Source organism: Mus caroli, unplaced genomic scaffold (assembly GCF_978045245.1).
Source record: "Mus caroli unplaced genomic scaffold, Mus_caroli_1 scaffold_17, whole genome shotgun sequence".
Lineage (NCBI taxonomy): Eukaryota > Metazoa > Chordata > Mammalia > Rodentia > Muridae > Mus > Mus caroli.
In genome coordinates this window covers 10,537,861-10,551,384 of record NW_028227272.1, presented here as the reverse complement: position 1 = coordinate 10,551,384, position 13,524 = coordinate 10,537,861, and the positions used below count along the sequence as shown (strand labels likewise).

Here is a 13,524-nt window from a genome sequence, read left to right as displayed (position 1 = left end):
TATGGTTAGTGTCTGGATAAGCTGCTGTCCCCAGTGCCTTAACACAATATATACACACTTTATAAATAATTGTCAGTATTATGCTAAGTGCTTTACGAGGTTTACTTCCTTTAAACAAGAGAATGAGACAAAATCTAAAGGTTAGATCCCAAATGTTTTATAGGGATAGGTATTTTTAAATGTTGGGCAAAAAGGATTGCTTATATAATATACGGTTCCACTATGCTACTGCTTGCTTCTACAGAAACAAATTTCAAACAAAATTTTTTGGGATTCGATAGGTCACCAGTGACAGCTTTCCCCTAGATATCCAAAACCCTGGAAATGCCGTCCATGTCTTGGCCAAAAGAGGGAAGAGGAAAGGCGCGGAAGATTAGCCTAAAGTCCCACAAGGGTGCCCCAAGAGTGAGTGGAAAACAATGGGACAGACAAGGCTCGCCTGGGCAGAGGGGACCAGAGGCTCCTGCGCGCCTGAGCCGAGCCCGCACGCCCGGCCCCCTCGCCACATGCCGAGAGCTCTCAGCGGGCTCGAACCCCGCACCCGCAGGCGGAGGCCGCCAGGCTCTTACCCAGTCCGCGACCCACTCAGCGTGGCAGAGGCCGCTGCCGCCACATCGCCCGACAAGCGCGTGTGAAGCAGCGGGGCCGCCATTCGGCCTGAACTGAGCGAACGCCGGGCCTTGCGCCGGAAGCCACGACCTGCCCGCCCCGGAAGTCGCGCTGCGGGAGGCAAGCCCCTGCGGGCCGCGGCCCACGTGAGCAGAGCGTAGCGATCCCAGCAAGAAGGCGGGTAGGCTTGCGTCTGACCTCATCCCGCTTGAAGCTTTCCTAGAAATAGGCTGGCACAGCTAGGCGGGGCAATCGGTGGCCGCATTCCTCAGAAACTCCTTCAAAAAGAAGCTTGTCTTAGAGACTTGTGCATGTGACCTTGGCGCTCAGGAGGTGGAGGCAGGAGGATCATAGGAGTTCAAAGCCGGTTTCCTTCTGGGAAGTGAGTGGAGTGGGAAGGTCAGCTGGGTGCTTTCTCTGCCTCTCTGACATAGCAGGCTTTCACCCCAGCATCTGGCCCATCATCTTCATTGGTAAAATCGAACGGCAGGGATTTTTGGTTTTCAAACAACATTTTGGCTCTCTAACTTCTGGCAAACCTCCGAGGGACACTGAGAGATCACTCCTGCTGAGGAAACCTGAGAAGCCATCAGATTTGGTCCAGTGCATCAAGCCAGAAGCAGCCACAGGGATGGATGTGTTTCTCATGACCCCGCACAAGAAGACCACCATCTTCACTGAGGCCAAGGAGTCAAGCTCGGTGTTGGCACTCGAGCGCATCATTGAGGGCATCATGAAGAGGCCTCATGAGGAGCAGCTGCTGTTCAAGGACAACCAGCTCCTTGATGAGACGAAAACTCTAGGGAAATGTGGCTTCACTAGTCAGGTAGCAAAGCCACAGGCCCCAGCCACAGTGGGCCGGCCTTCAGAGCAGAAGATGCCTTTGAAGGCCTACATATCTACCTCTATTCTTGTCCTCCAGAACTTCCAGGTGTGGTAAAGGATTCTGGAAATAGTGCTAAGGAACAAGTTGTACAGTGAAGGTCCCAGGCCCACCTCCTAGAGATACATTCCTCCCCCTCCCCCCCCCCCACCACCAAAAAGAGGGAGTTCAAAGCCAATGGGTAACTATTAGGACCTGGGTTACTCAGGTAAAAAGCCCGGTTTAATGTTAGTAATACAGGCACTGGAGAGGTGGAAATAGAAGGATCCTGTATATCATTTTAGACATATGATAACCTTGCTCTGTGTGAAACACATATTACACAGTGACCTAGCCAGAAGTGTGGAGACTGGTAAAAAGCCAGAGGGGAGAGTTGGACCAATGTCCATGGGCAAGAGAACCCAGGTTGGGGAACTGGGCATGATGGTACACACCTTTAATCTCAGCACAGACAGGCAGATCTCTGAATCTAAGGCTAGTTTATTTAGACTATCGTGTAAGTTCCAGAACAGCCAAGGCAATACAAAAAGAGCTTCTCTTGAAAACAACAAAAGAGGATCCAGGTTCACAACTGTTTCTAACTACAGTCCCCAGTCCCAGGGCTTCTTAAACCTCTGTGAGCACAGCAAGGACACACAGAGATGTACAAAAAACCCCACCCGAACACATAAAATAAATCTTAAGACAGTTTTGAGAATTTGCTATCCAGCATACTTTTTCTTAGGATGTTGAGGATAGATTCCAGAACACTAGATGAATGCTCTACTATTCAGCTCCACATATAACTTCATAAAAGAGAAACCAATGTTGCCAGGCATGGTGGTGCATGCCTTTAATCCCAGCACTCCGGAGGCAGAGGCAGGCGGATTTCTGAGTTCAAGGCCAGCCAGCTTGGTGTACAGAGTGAGTTCCAGGACAGCCAGGGCTATACAGAAAAACCCTGTCTCGAAAAAGAAAAAACAAAACAAAACAAAGACAAAAAAAAAATGTCAACCAGACCAAAAAGAAGCAAAGAAAGGAGCTTTGTTTTTTTTTTTGTTGTTGTTGTTCTTAATATTTATTTGTATTTATTGTGTATGTATGTGTACCACATGCATACAGATACATCAGATCCTCTGGAACTGAAAGACCCACAATGTGAGGACTCCCTCACGTTCTGACTCAGGAGAGGCAACACCCCAAATCACTCATGAGAAATGGTCTTGATGCAAACCGCAAGAGGACTTTTATTCCAAGAGCGCTCTGGGGCCCACAGTCTTACACCACACAGGGGTAGAGGACCTTGTGGGCAGAGTAGCTGGGTAACGGGGTATTTAAAGGAAGAAACCACAACTCAAGGGGTTGGGGAGGGTGTTGTTGGAAAATACCAAAAATACCAGTTAAGAGTCACGAAGAAGTGGGAAGTCACAAGAAAAATACCTGATAATTGGTTATTTCTCAAGACAGTTTCTAGGAGCCTCTAACAATAGCACATTTGCATAGCGGGTTCCAGCAAAGGTCAGGGTGACTTTTGAACACTCCCTGAACCCAGGAAGCAGGTGAGTGGAAGAATATAGCTATCTGTTTTATGATTAGCATGCCTTGGAGCATTGAGTCACAAAGGTCACATTCTCAAGCCTGGGCCTGTAGTCTCCCCTCCCCCAGCCTGAAACCTGCTTGCTCAGGGGTGGAGCTTCCCGCTCAATTGTTCTGTCACGTCCACTGTTGGAACCTGTAGCCTTGCTGTTCCGAAGCCATCACGTGGTCACCCTGTTACTGGACCCCCAGATTATTTGGCAGGAATTGGGCCCCTCCCCCCTTTTTTATAACTGAGTGTCAAAATAGTAAAAATTGAACCTTGAGCAGAGAGCTTTGTCTTGGTTCCTTCCTTATCTCACGCAGCCCAGCCCCTCTTCTCTTCCAGGTTTCCAAAATGCCTTTCCAGGCTAGAACCCAGGTTGTGATCTACTGGCCAGACACAACATTTGGTGAACCAATGCGGGACTGAGAAACGGCAAAGGATTTTTGGAAGAGGCACTGCTGGTTTGGAGCTCCATGGAATAATTAAAGGATAAAGGAAATTCATACCGGAGAAGGTATGGGCTAAGCTGAGACAGCGTTAAACCCGAGCACTGGTTCACTTAGGTTCAACAGTGAAGCTTAAGAGGAGCTGGGAACTGTAACAGGCGGTAGGCCGTGGCTCACAGAAGCTACATTTTTAGACGCGAGAAAAGAAAGGGTTTATTAAAAGGAAATTAATAATCAGGCAGATTGCCGCAGTTAAAAAACTGCATCATGAGGGAGAAAAATGTCCCAAAAAGCAGAGAGAAATTTCAGGAGTGCCATGCTTTGTTCTCTCTGGGCCTTATAGCAAGAGTACTCTGTTCCCTTTTGTGTCTTGTCTAATGTCTGGTGCACCAATCTGTTCTCGTGTTCAATTCATGTATGTTTGTGTCCAGTCTGTATGAATTAATGTTCTATGTTTTATGTTAGATAATAAAGATGGTATAAGAAACTTTATCTGCAAAGCTGAGAGCTGCCACGTGTTTCAGCCAGGAATCAGACACATGGCAGAAAGGCCCCTACTGGAAAAACTGTTCGTTTTAGGAAAAAAGGGCAAGTGCACAGCCTCTTAGTTTCGGGGTAAAAAAGCTGATAAATGGTTCGTGACTAATGTGTTTGATAATGGTAAAGTGCCTTTTATTCTATGATTGTAGCTACAAAAAATTAATATTCTCTAATTAGTCTAAATGTAACTGCTTCATTTGGTTCTTTTTTATTGATAATGTACTCTACATGTTTTCGCATTCAGCTCATAAGTTGTTGGTTAAGATTAATAATTGTTACATTGCTACAGATGGTTACTGTTAAATTTGATAACTCAAGTTTAGAGTCCTTCTGACACGTGGCATAAGACAGGCCAAGAGGCTGGGTCTCTAAAGATATTTCTAGTTTAGATAATAATTAATGTGGTTCCTATCCTAAATAGTAAAATTTAAGATAAGATTTAAAGCAATGCCTCTTTATTAAAGCATTAAACTTGCTTTAATAGGTATTCATAGGTATTAATCGACAGCCAAACTTCATAATATGATGGTAATGCTTCTAATATTGATTTTAAAGATGATAAATTGTTTTAAACTTGGGTTTTACTTTCCCAAGGTTATAGGTATTATCCTAACCTTGCACAAGAAACTTAAAAATTATGGTTAAAACTGCCAGTGTTACATTGACTGCAGCTTGCAGTTTGATTACAAATTTAAGATTTTCTACTCACCCATATATTGTTAATTAAGATAATTATAGGAGTAATCATCTTTTAAAAGTGCTAATACAGCTCACTTCATACAAAACTGTAACAGAGTTATCTAGTTATGTTTGTCTTTGTAAATAGATTAAACCCTCAAACAATCAGTTTGGCTATAGTTGCTGCCTGACAGGAAACTGCAGTATGGACAATTTTTTCACAACACTAAAGTTATAAAGAACATTTTAACTGTAGGTCATCTTAAAAAAGAGTATCAAAAATTAGAGGCATACACAGTTAAATTGTTCCTCTAGAATCGGTCCTTATTACAGGAAGGCCAGGATGCTCAGATTAAAAAATATTTTACGTTTGAGTCAATACAGGGCTCTAGGCAGCCCCAGAGCGACTTGTGGCCTTTCTTTGGTTTTACAAACAGTGCCTGAGCAAGTTTTTCCCTGTGTTCAAAAAAATTTCTTTTTAACAGTGTTACAGATCTATTCAGATGTTTAAAATAATGCTTAAATTCAAAGAGTTTTGCTTCTGGTGAACTGTAATCACTAGAAAATTCTGCCTCTAGGTATGGCTAATGTAACTTTACATTATGTAAGAAAAATTGTTATTGTTTCTGCTTCTATACAAGAAGCCAAGAGTTTTAATCTTTCAGAGTTTTAATCTTTCAGATTAAAAGTGCAATTAGTCACTGCCCCTGTACAGCCAAGTATTTAAAATGTTTTGTCAACAAGTTATTAATTCAAAAGGTTACATATTGTAAAAATTTTTAAACTTTAACTTCTTAAAAGACAAAAAAGAGAGAAATTGTATCCCCATACATACTATTTAGTGCATTCCCATGCACACTATTTAAATCATATCTTTATTTTCAAAATTTAAAATTTAAATGTCAAGAATTTAATAAATGTTTTATAGTATCTTAAAGAGATCTACTTATTGGCTTATAGATTGATCCTAAAACAGCTACCTTATTGGGAAAGGGAAAAACAGGTTCTCTCCACAGAACGCTACAGAAGCATATTAATTCGTGTGACGAGCTGGCAGGTAAGTTGACTCAGTGTCCTGATTAAAATGACTAAAAAACTAAATTAAATTCATGTTTTAGATCCATCCTTGCTTGTCATTTTTCCAGTTTAGACTAGCTTCTAGCCTTTTAACTTTATGGCAATAGTACATCAGAGACTGTATATTCAGACTTAGTAAAATTAGTCATTTAATAGAGTCATAATGATTTTTCTCTTTTCTTCAGTGTGACCAGTCATTCTAACTCAATCTTAGACTGGTCTAATATTCAGTCCAATGTTAGAGATTCCTATATTCTAAATTACCTAGCAAAGTTAATTCAGAGCACATCCCCCAAGGTCACCAAAGGCTCATCTTGCCTTTACCTTATTTGTTCTAAATATTTTACAAACGATATTAAAGGTCAGTCTACAGTAGATCGCCACTGGCATCTAGTTACTTCTAGTTCTTATGCATTGATAAAATAAAAGGACCCACTGACTAAGAAATAAAAGGGTCCAGATCCGGTTCTAATCTGGGGAAGGGGCTAGGTTTGTGTTTTTTCACAAGATGAAGATAGAGCTCAGTGGCTGCCAGAGAGATTAATTAGTCAGATGAACACAGATTCCAAATCTTCTTATAAGTATCACCTTGAGGACTAAAATTCCTCTTTTGCTTAAAATTCAGCTAAAAACTAAAGCTCCAAGGAAAGCTGTTTTCCTGCTACTCTCTGAGCCAGCTCCCCAACAAGAGGCCAGAGACTAGCCTTAGCTTTACAATTTACAACTGAATAAAGTACCTGGACTTCCCCCCCAAAAAAATTTGCATTGCTACTTTCTCATTGTCTAGATCTCTTTCTTTTTTCAAGCAGGTCAATCAACCTCCTCCAGCCGGACTACAGCGGACATACATCCCCGCCCCCTAGAGCATACAAGAGACAGCTACTATTTTCATTTCAACACGTTTTGTGACTTTTGGTCTAAGTTAAGATTTAGGTTTACCAAGAGGGCTAGTAAGGCAGATATTTCAAATATTAAAAGAGATTGGTTTTTATTTTGATAGACGGGCTTAGTCCCTTAGCTGGCCTCTGGCTTTTCACCCTTGCTGTTACTGCAAGGTGTCCTTAGTTCCTCAGGCTATGAAAATAACAGGGATGAAGAGGAAGACTTCCAGCTCCTATTTTAGCCACAAATTGTGGTGTTACTAATGACATAATTCTTGCCTAGGCCTTGCTAAATCTGAGGTTGACAATTCTCCTTTAAGAGCTGCACAGTACTCAGAATTGTGCATACTGGTTCGTGATCATACAAATACAGTATGGGTATCGCTTGGTACAGAGAACTACTACAGGAAAAGGTCCAGCCTGACCATTTCTGAGTTCCCTATACTACATACCCAGTTTAAAATAGAGGTTGGTATCTAATTCCAGCTAAAAAAACAAAAATATCTAGCCGGGCGTGGTGGCGCACACTTTTAATCCCAGCACTCGGGAGGCAGAGGCAGGCAGATTTTTGAGTTCCAGGCCAGCCTGGTCTACAAAGTGAGTGCCAGGACAGCCAGGGCTACACAGAGAAACCCTGTCTCGAAAAACAAAAAAAAAAAAAAAAAAAAAAAATCTAAGGCTCTGCCTCCCCTCCCCAAAAAATACCAAGAGCCACAGGTGTGGGTCGAGATAGCACCCACGAGAAGAATCGAGTCAATGTCCACCCAAGCCAAGGTTAAAAGCCCACTCATCTACAGATGAGAAAATCATTTAATCACCTCAGTAAAGCGTGGCCTTTTTAAACTTAATTAATAGGGGGGAGAGAGGTTGGAGACCGTACTGTTGGAAGGGCAAGCCCTTCACTGCCTCCCACCCTAAAAAAGCCAATTGGCCTTGTACTATGGAGCCGGTCATTACCCCCTTCTCCCTGTTTCCCGCCTGTCATCCAATAATGCGGAGTAACTCAGTGTTATTCTTAATATAGTGTATTTCAAAATTGTTCAGTCAAGCTTAGCCAGGGTTCCAATGCCCTACTTAAAATTCAACTAGGAAGTTACCTATTCAGCACTAATTAGCATTATAAAGTCAGAGCCTACAGCTCAGGGCTTTTCTGTTAGTTGTGTACTAGGATAGAAAGGGCAGTCTTATCCAGATATGGTTTACCATAAGAAAAGTTAGGGAATCCCAAGGAGACAGGTTTTTTTCTTTAGCCCTAAGAATTCAGGCAGAACTATTGAGCATAGATAAATTTTTTTGCCTCAGGCCAGTCTTTTTTTATTTTTATTTTTATTAACAACAGGGAGGAGATGTAGTCTCCCCTACCCCAGCCTGAAACCTGCTTGCTCAGGGGTGGAGCTTCCCGCTGAATCGATCTGCCATGCCCACTGCTGGAACCTGCTGCCTTGCTGTTCCGAAGCCATCACGTGGTCACCCTGCTACTGGACCCCCAGATTATTTGGCGGGAATTGGGCCCCTCCCCCTTCCTTTATAACTGAGTGCCAGAATAGTAAAAATTGAACCTTGAGCAGAGAGCTTTGTCTTGGTTCCTTCCTTATCTCACGCAGCCCAGCCCCTCTTCTCTTCCAGGTTTCCAAAATGCCTTTCCAGGCTAGAACCCAGGTTGTGATCTACTGGCCAGACACAACATTGGGCCTAAAGGCCTAGTTTTGTTTGTTTGTTTGTTTGTTTGTTTGTTTTTATGTTATATTTTTTCAGAACTATAATTAGCTGCCTGGTGTGGATGCTGAGGATAAAATGTGTTAGGTGCTCTTACCCACTGAGCCATCTCTTCAGACCTTCCCCCACCCCTCTTTTTTTTTCTTTCTTTTCTGGTTTTTGGTTTGGTTTTGAGACAGTGTCTCTGAGTAACCCACAGAGATCCTGCTGCTTTTGCCTCCCAAGTGAGGAGACTGAAGGTGTACACCACCATACCTTCCTGCCTATTCTTTCTTTTTAGAAAGATTTATGTATTTGTGTGTCTCTGTGTGGGCACATGCTCATGCTGGTGCCTGTGGAGGGATTTCCTGAAACTAGGCTATTGTGAACCACCTTAAGGGAACTGCTAAGCCATCTTTCCAGCCCCAAGAGAGGAAATTTTATTTGGAAAACAACAGAAATTAAAGCTTTGATGTTGCGGCCTGCCCGCAGTCTACAACACGAACGGTTTAACTGAGAATGGCAGTTCGAACTGAAAAGAGAGGAATCTAGACGGGGCGGAAGAAACAATGGAGCCAAGACAACAAACATTCTGATCAAGGCTCAATTTTACTATTTTTAGACACTCAGTTATAAAGGAAGGGGGAGGGAACCCAATATCCTGCCAAGTAACTCAGGGTCCAGTAGCAGGACAAACACGTGTGTGCCTCTAGGCAGCAAAGGCAGGTTCTAGCAGTAGGCGTGGCAGGACGAATGAGCCGTTAGCTCCACCCTTGAGCAAGCAGGTTCCAGGCTGGGGGAAGGGAGGCCACATTTCCTCCCATTAGTTAACAAAACAAAAATAAAAAAGGGGGTGGCCTGAGGCAGAAAAATTATCTATGTTCAATAGTTCTGCCTGAGTTCTTAGGGCTAAAGAAAAAACCTGTTTCCGTGGGATTCCCTAACTTTTCTAATGGTAAACTGTATTTGGCTAAGACTGTCTTTATTATCCTAGTAAACCACTAACAACAGAATAGGCTCTGACTTTATAATGCTAATTAGTGCTGAATAGGTAGCTACCTGTTTGCATTTTAAGTAGGGCGTTGGAACCCTGGCTAAGTTTAACTAAACAAATTTAGAATTACACTGAGCTGATAATCCTCCGCAATTTTGGGTGACAGGCAGGGGAAACAGTGAGAAGGGGGTAAGACCAGCTCTTTAGTACAAGGCCAGTTGGCTTTTTTATTTGGGTGGGAGGCAGTGAAGGGCTTGCCCTTACGACAGTAAGGTCTCCAACCTCTCTCTCTCCTATTAATTAAGTTTAAATAGGCAATGCTTAACAGAGGTGATCAAATGATTCTTTTTATCCATAGATGAGTGGGCCTTTAACCTTGACTTGGGTGGACATTGACCTGATTTCTCTTGTGAGCATTATGACAACTCACATCTGTGGCTCTTGGTATCTTTTGGGGAGGGGAGGCAGAGCCTTAAGTATTTTTGGTTTTTAGCTGGAATCAGATACTAACCTCTTTTAAATCAGGTGTGTTGCACAGGGAACTCAGAAACGGTCAAGCTGGACCTTTTCTCTGCAGTAATCTCTTGTGCCAAGCGGTATTCATACTGTATTCATATGATTATGAATCAGTAGCGCAGTTTTGAGTTATGCGCGGTCTCTATATGAGACTTGTCAACCTCAGATTTAGCAAGGCCTAGACAAGAATTATGTCAGTATTAACACCATTAATTTTGGTTAAAATAGGAGCTGAAAGTCTTTTTTCTTTATACCTGTTATTCCCAATAGCCTGAGGAACTAAGGACACCTTGCAGTAACAGCAAGGGTGAAAAGCCAGAGGCCAGCTAAGGGACTAAGCCCATCTCTATCAAAATAAGAACTAATCTCTGTAAATATATGAAATTTCTACTTCCCTAGCTCTCCTGGTAAATTTAAATCTTATCTCAGGCTGAAAGCCACGTGCTGGGATGTCCTTGGAAGGGAGATTAGTAGTACTACCTGTTTGCTCTTAGGGGCTGAGAACCGAAGAATGTAGATTGACCTGCTTGAGAAAAGGAAGAATTTTAAACAATGAGAGAGTAGCACTGTAAATTTTTTGTTTGGAGAAGTCAAGGTACTTTATTTAGATGCAAATTGTAAAACTAAAGCTAATCTCTGGCCTCTTGTAGGGGATTTGGCTCAGAGGAAAACAGTTTTTTGGGAGCTTCTACTCCCAGCTGAACTCTAAGCACAAGAGGAATTTTAGTCTTTAGAATGATACTTATGAGAAGAGACAGAATCTGTGTTTACCTGACAAATTAATCTTTCTGGTAGTCACCGTGCTTCATCTTTATCTCGTGAAAAAAACACAAACCGAGCCTCTTTTTCAGATTAGAACTGGATCTGGACCCTTTCATTTATTAGTCAGGGCGTCCTTTCATTTTACCAATGCATAAGAATTAGAAGTAACTGGGTGCCAGTGGAGTTTTGCTGCAGAATGACCTTTAATGTCAGTTTGCAAAAAGTTTAGGACAAATAAGGTGAAGGCAAGATGAGCCTTTGGTGACCTTGGGGGAAATGTTCTGAATTAACTTTGCTAGGTAATTTAGAATATAGGAATCTCTAATAATTGAACTGAATATTAGACCAGTCTAAGAGTTAGAATGGCTGGTCACACTGAAGAAGAGTGAAAAATCATTATGACTCTATTAAATGACTAATTTTACTAAGTCTGAATATACAGTCTCTGATGTACTATTGCCATAAAGTTAAAAGGCTAGAAGCTAGTCTAAACTGGAAAAATGACAAGCAAGGATTTAAGGTAAACTTCCCTTGAGAAGCATTAGTTAATAAAATACTTTCCACTTAGGAAACAATATATATTGAAAGATTAAAACTTTTGGCTTCTTGTAAAGAAGCAGAAACAATAAACATTTTTCTTACATAATGTAAAGCTATATTAGCCATACGTAGAGGCAAAATTTTCTAGTGATTACCAGTTTACTAGAAGCAAAAATTTTTGAATTTAAGCATTATTTTAAACATCTGAATAGATCTGTAACACTGTTAAAAAGAAATTTTCTTCAAAACACAGGGAAAAACTTTTTTAGGCATTGTTTGCAAAACAAAAGAAAGGGCCACAAGCTGCTCTGGGGCTGCCCAGAGCCCTGTATTGACTCAAAGGTAAAATACTTTTTAATCTGAGCATTAATCTTAAATTTGTAATCAAACTGCAAGCTGCAGTCAATGGAACAATGGCAGTTTTAACCATAATTTTTAAGTTTTTGTGCAAGGTTAGGATAATATCTACAACTTTGGGAAAGCAAAACCTATGTTTAAAACAATTTATCACTGTTAAAATCAATATTAGAAGCATTACTATCATATTACGAAGTTTGGATATCAATTAATACCTATGAATACCTATTAAAGCAAGCTTTAACGCTTTAATAAAGAGGCATTGCTTTATATTTTATCTTAAATTTTACTATTTAGGATAGGAACCACATTAATCATTATCTAAACTAGAAATATCTTAAGAGACTCAGCCTCTGAAGCTTAATCTTAAACTCTAACTCGCTTAGCTGTGTGTCCCTATGAGTAGCACCTCTTGAAGTGGTGACTATAGGTGAAGCGGGAGATTCGCAAGAGGACCAATTCTCATTAAGGTAATGGGCAATTCCTCTATCTGAGTGATTTTTGTTAAAATTCAGTCTATCATCAGAGTTTCCACATTTATCAATTTTTGAGTTAAGAAGATCTTTTTCTGAGGAGGCCTTCTCTGATAGGCACTCCTCCTGAGATACTACAAGTTCCGCCTGAGGGCGATTTAGCCCTGGAAAGGTTGCATCTTTTATAGCATCATTTACAAGCGCCCAGAGACCTAGCGTAAAATTATCTGTCTGAGCGATATTCAGGGCCTCACCAACTTTCTCCCAGGTTTCACAATCTATCGTTTCTTCTTTTTTGAACCATGGACAATAGCTATCTATCTTATCTAAAAGATCCATGACTTTGAACCCTTCCTTCTTCCACCTAAGCAGCTTTCTAAAAAGCTGCGGCACACCGCCTGTCTCCGTATCTAGTTTCGATTAACGAACTACTGACCCCAAGCAGAAACAGTGTTGGGTCAGCACTGATTCAAACTTGATTCGTATCCTACCGCATCCTCAGCAACACTTTACAAAACTGAAATTTTAGGCTAGCGCTAGCATGTGTACCTGTCTGTTGCTCCGATGCTCTTCCAATACGAAAATCCTTTCCTTTCTTGTGGAGCTCCACACAGCAGTCGTTTCTCTTAGCATCCCTCTGCCATTCTTCAGGTCCCTGTTCGGGCGCCAACTGTTGCGGCCTGCCCGCAGTCTACAACACGAACGGTTTAACTGAGAATGGCAGTTCGAACTGAAAAGAGAGGAATCTAGACGGGGCGGAAGAAACAATGGAGCCAAGACAACAAACATTCTGATCAAGGCTCAATTTTACTATTTTTAGACACTCAGTTATAAAGGAAGGGGGAGGGAACCCAATATCCTGCCAAGTAACTCAGGGTCCAGTAGCAGGACAAACACGTGTGTGCCTCTAGGCAGCAAAGGCAGGTTCTACCAGTAGGTGTGGCAAGACGAATGAGCCGTTAGCTCCACCCTTGAGCAAGCAGGTTCCAGGCTGGGGGAAGGGAGGCCACACTTTGAGATCACAGGAGAAAAAGGACTGTACCCCACTGTCAGTAAGAAAGAAAAATGAAACTTTTGGAAACTGTATAGAAATTATGAAATGAAATTATCTTCAGCATCTTGTTAACCAAAAAGCATAACTTTGGTGTGCAATATTATAAATCCAAATAGCATTCTTCTATCATGAAGTGATTTTCTACCTAATGTTGTCTTAGAGTTTCTGGTGGAGAATGTTAGGCAGAAATTACTCATGTCTCCAGACCAGGGAATAATTGCACATTAGCTGGTTTTATAGGAACCTATTCCCCTCCATCCCAAAGAAAAACAATCAAGATGCATGACTATGATGCATGAGGAATATAAATAAACTGTCAAGTAACTGTTGATTCAACCATAACTCCATTAATTTTAAGTTGAACCTATACAAAAAAATTAAACACCTACAATTGTGCCACCTAATTTAAGAAACAAACCCCTGAGCTATACTGTTGACTCCCAGAGTCCACTTTATTC

The 13,524-nt window shown here is 41.6% G+C and overlaps 1 protein-coding gene and 1 pseudogene across 1 annotated transcript in view; one reads left to right on the top strand and one right to left on the bottom strand.

Moving 5' to 3' along the window:
* Positions 1 to 709, bottom strand: part of Rrn3 (RNA polymerase I transcription factor RRN3) — a 37,697-nt gene extending 36,988 nt beyond the window's left edge. The window contains exon 1 of the mRNA XM_085832503.1: positions 570 to 709. Coding sequence (XP_085688629.1) covers positions 570 to 652 — 83 coding nt within the window. The 5' untranslated portion in view covers positions 653 to 709. The remainder of the gene's footprint in view (positions 1 to 569) is intronic.
* Positions 710 to 785: 76 nt separating this feature from the next.
* On the top strand, positions 786 to 7,209 carry LOC147000581 (elongin-B pseudogene; annotated as a pseudogene).
* Positions 7,210 to 13,524: the final 6,315 nt, after the last annotated feature.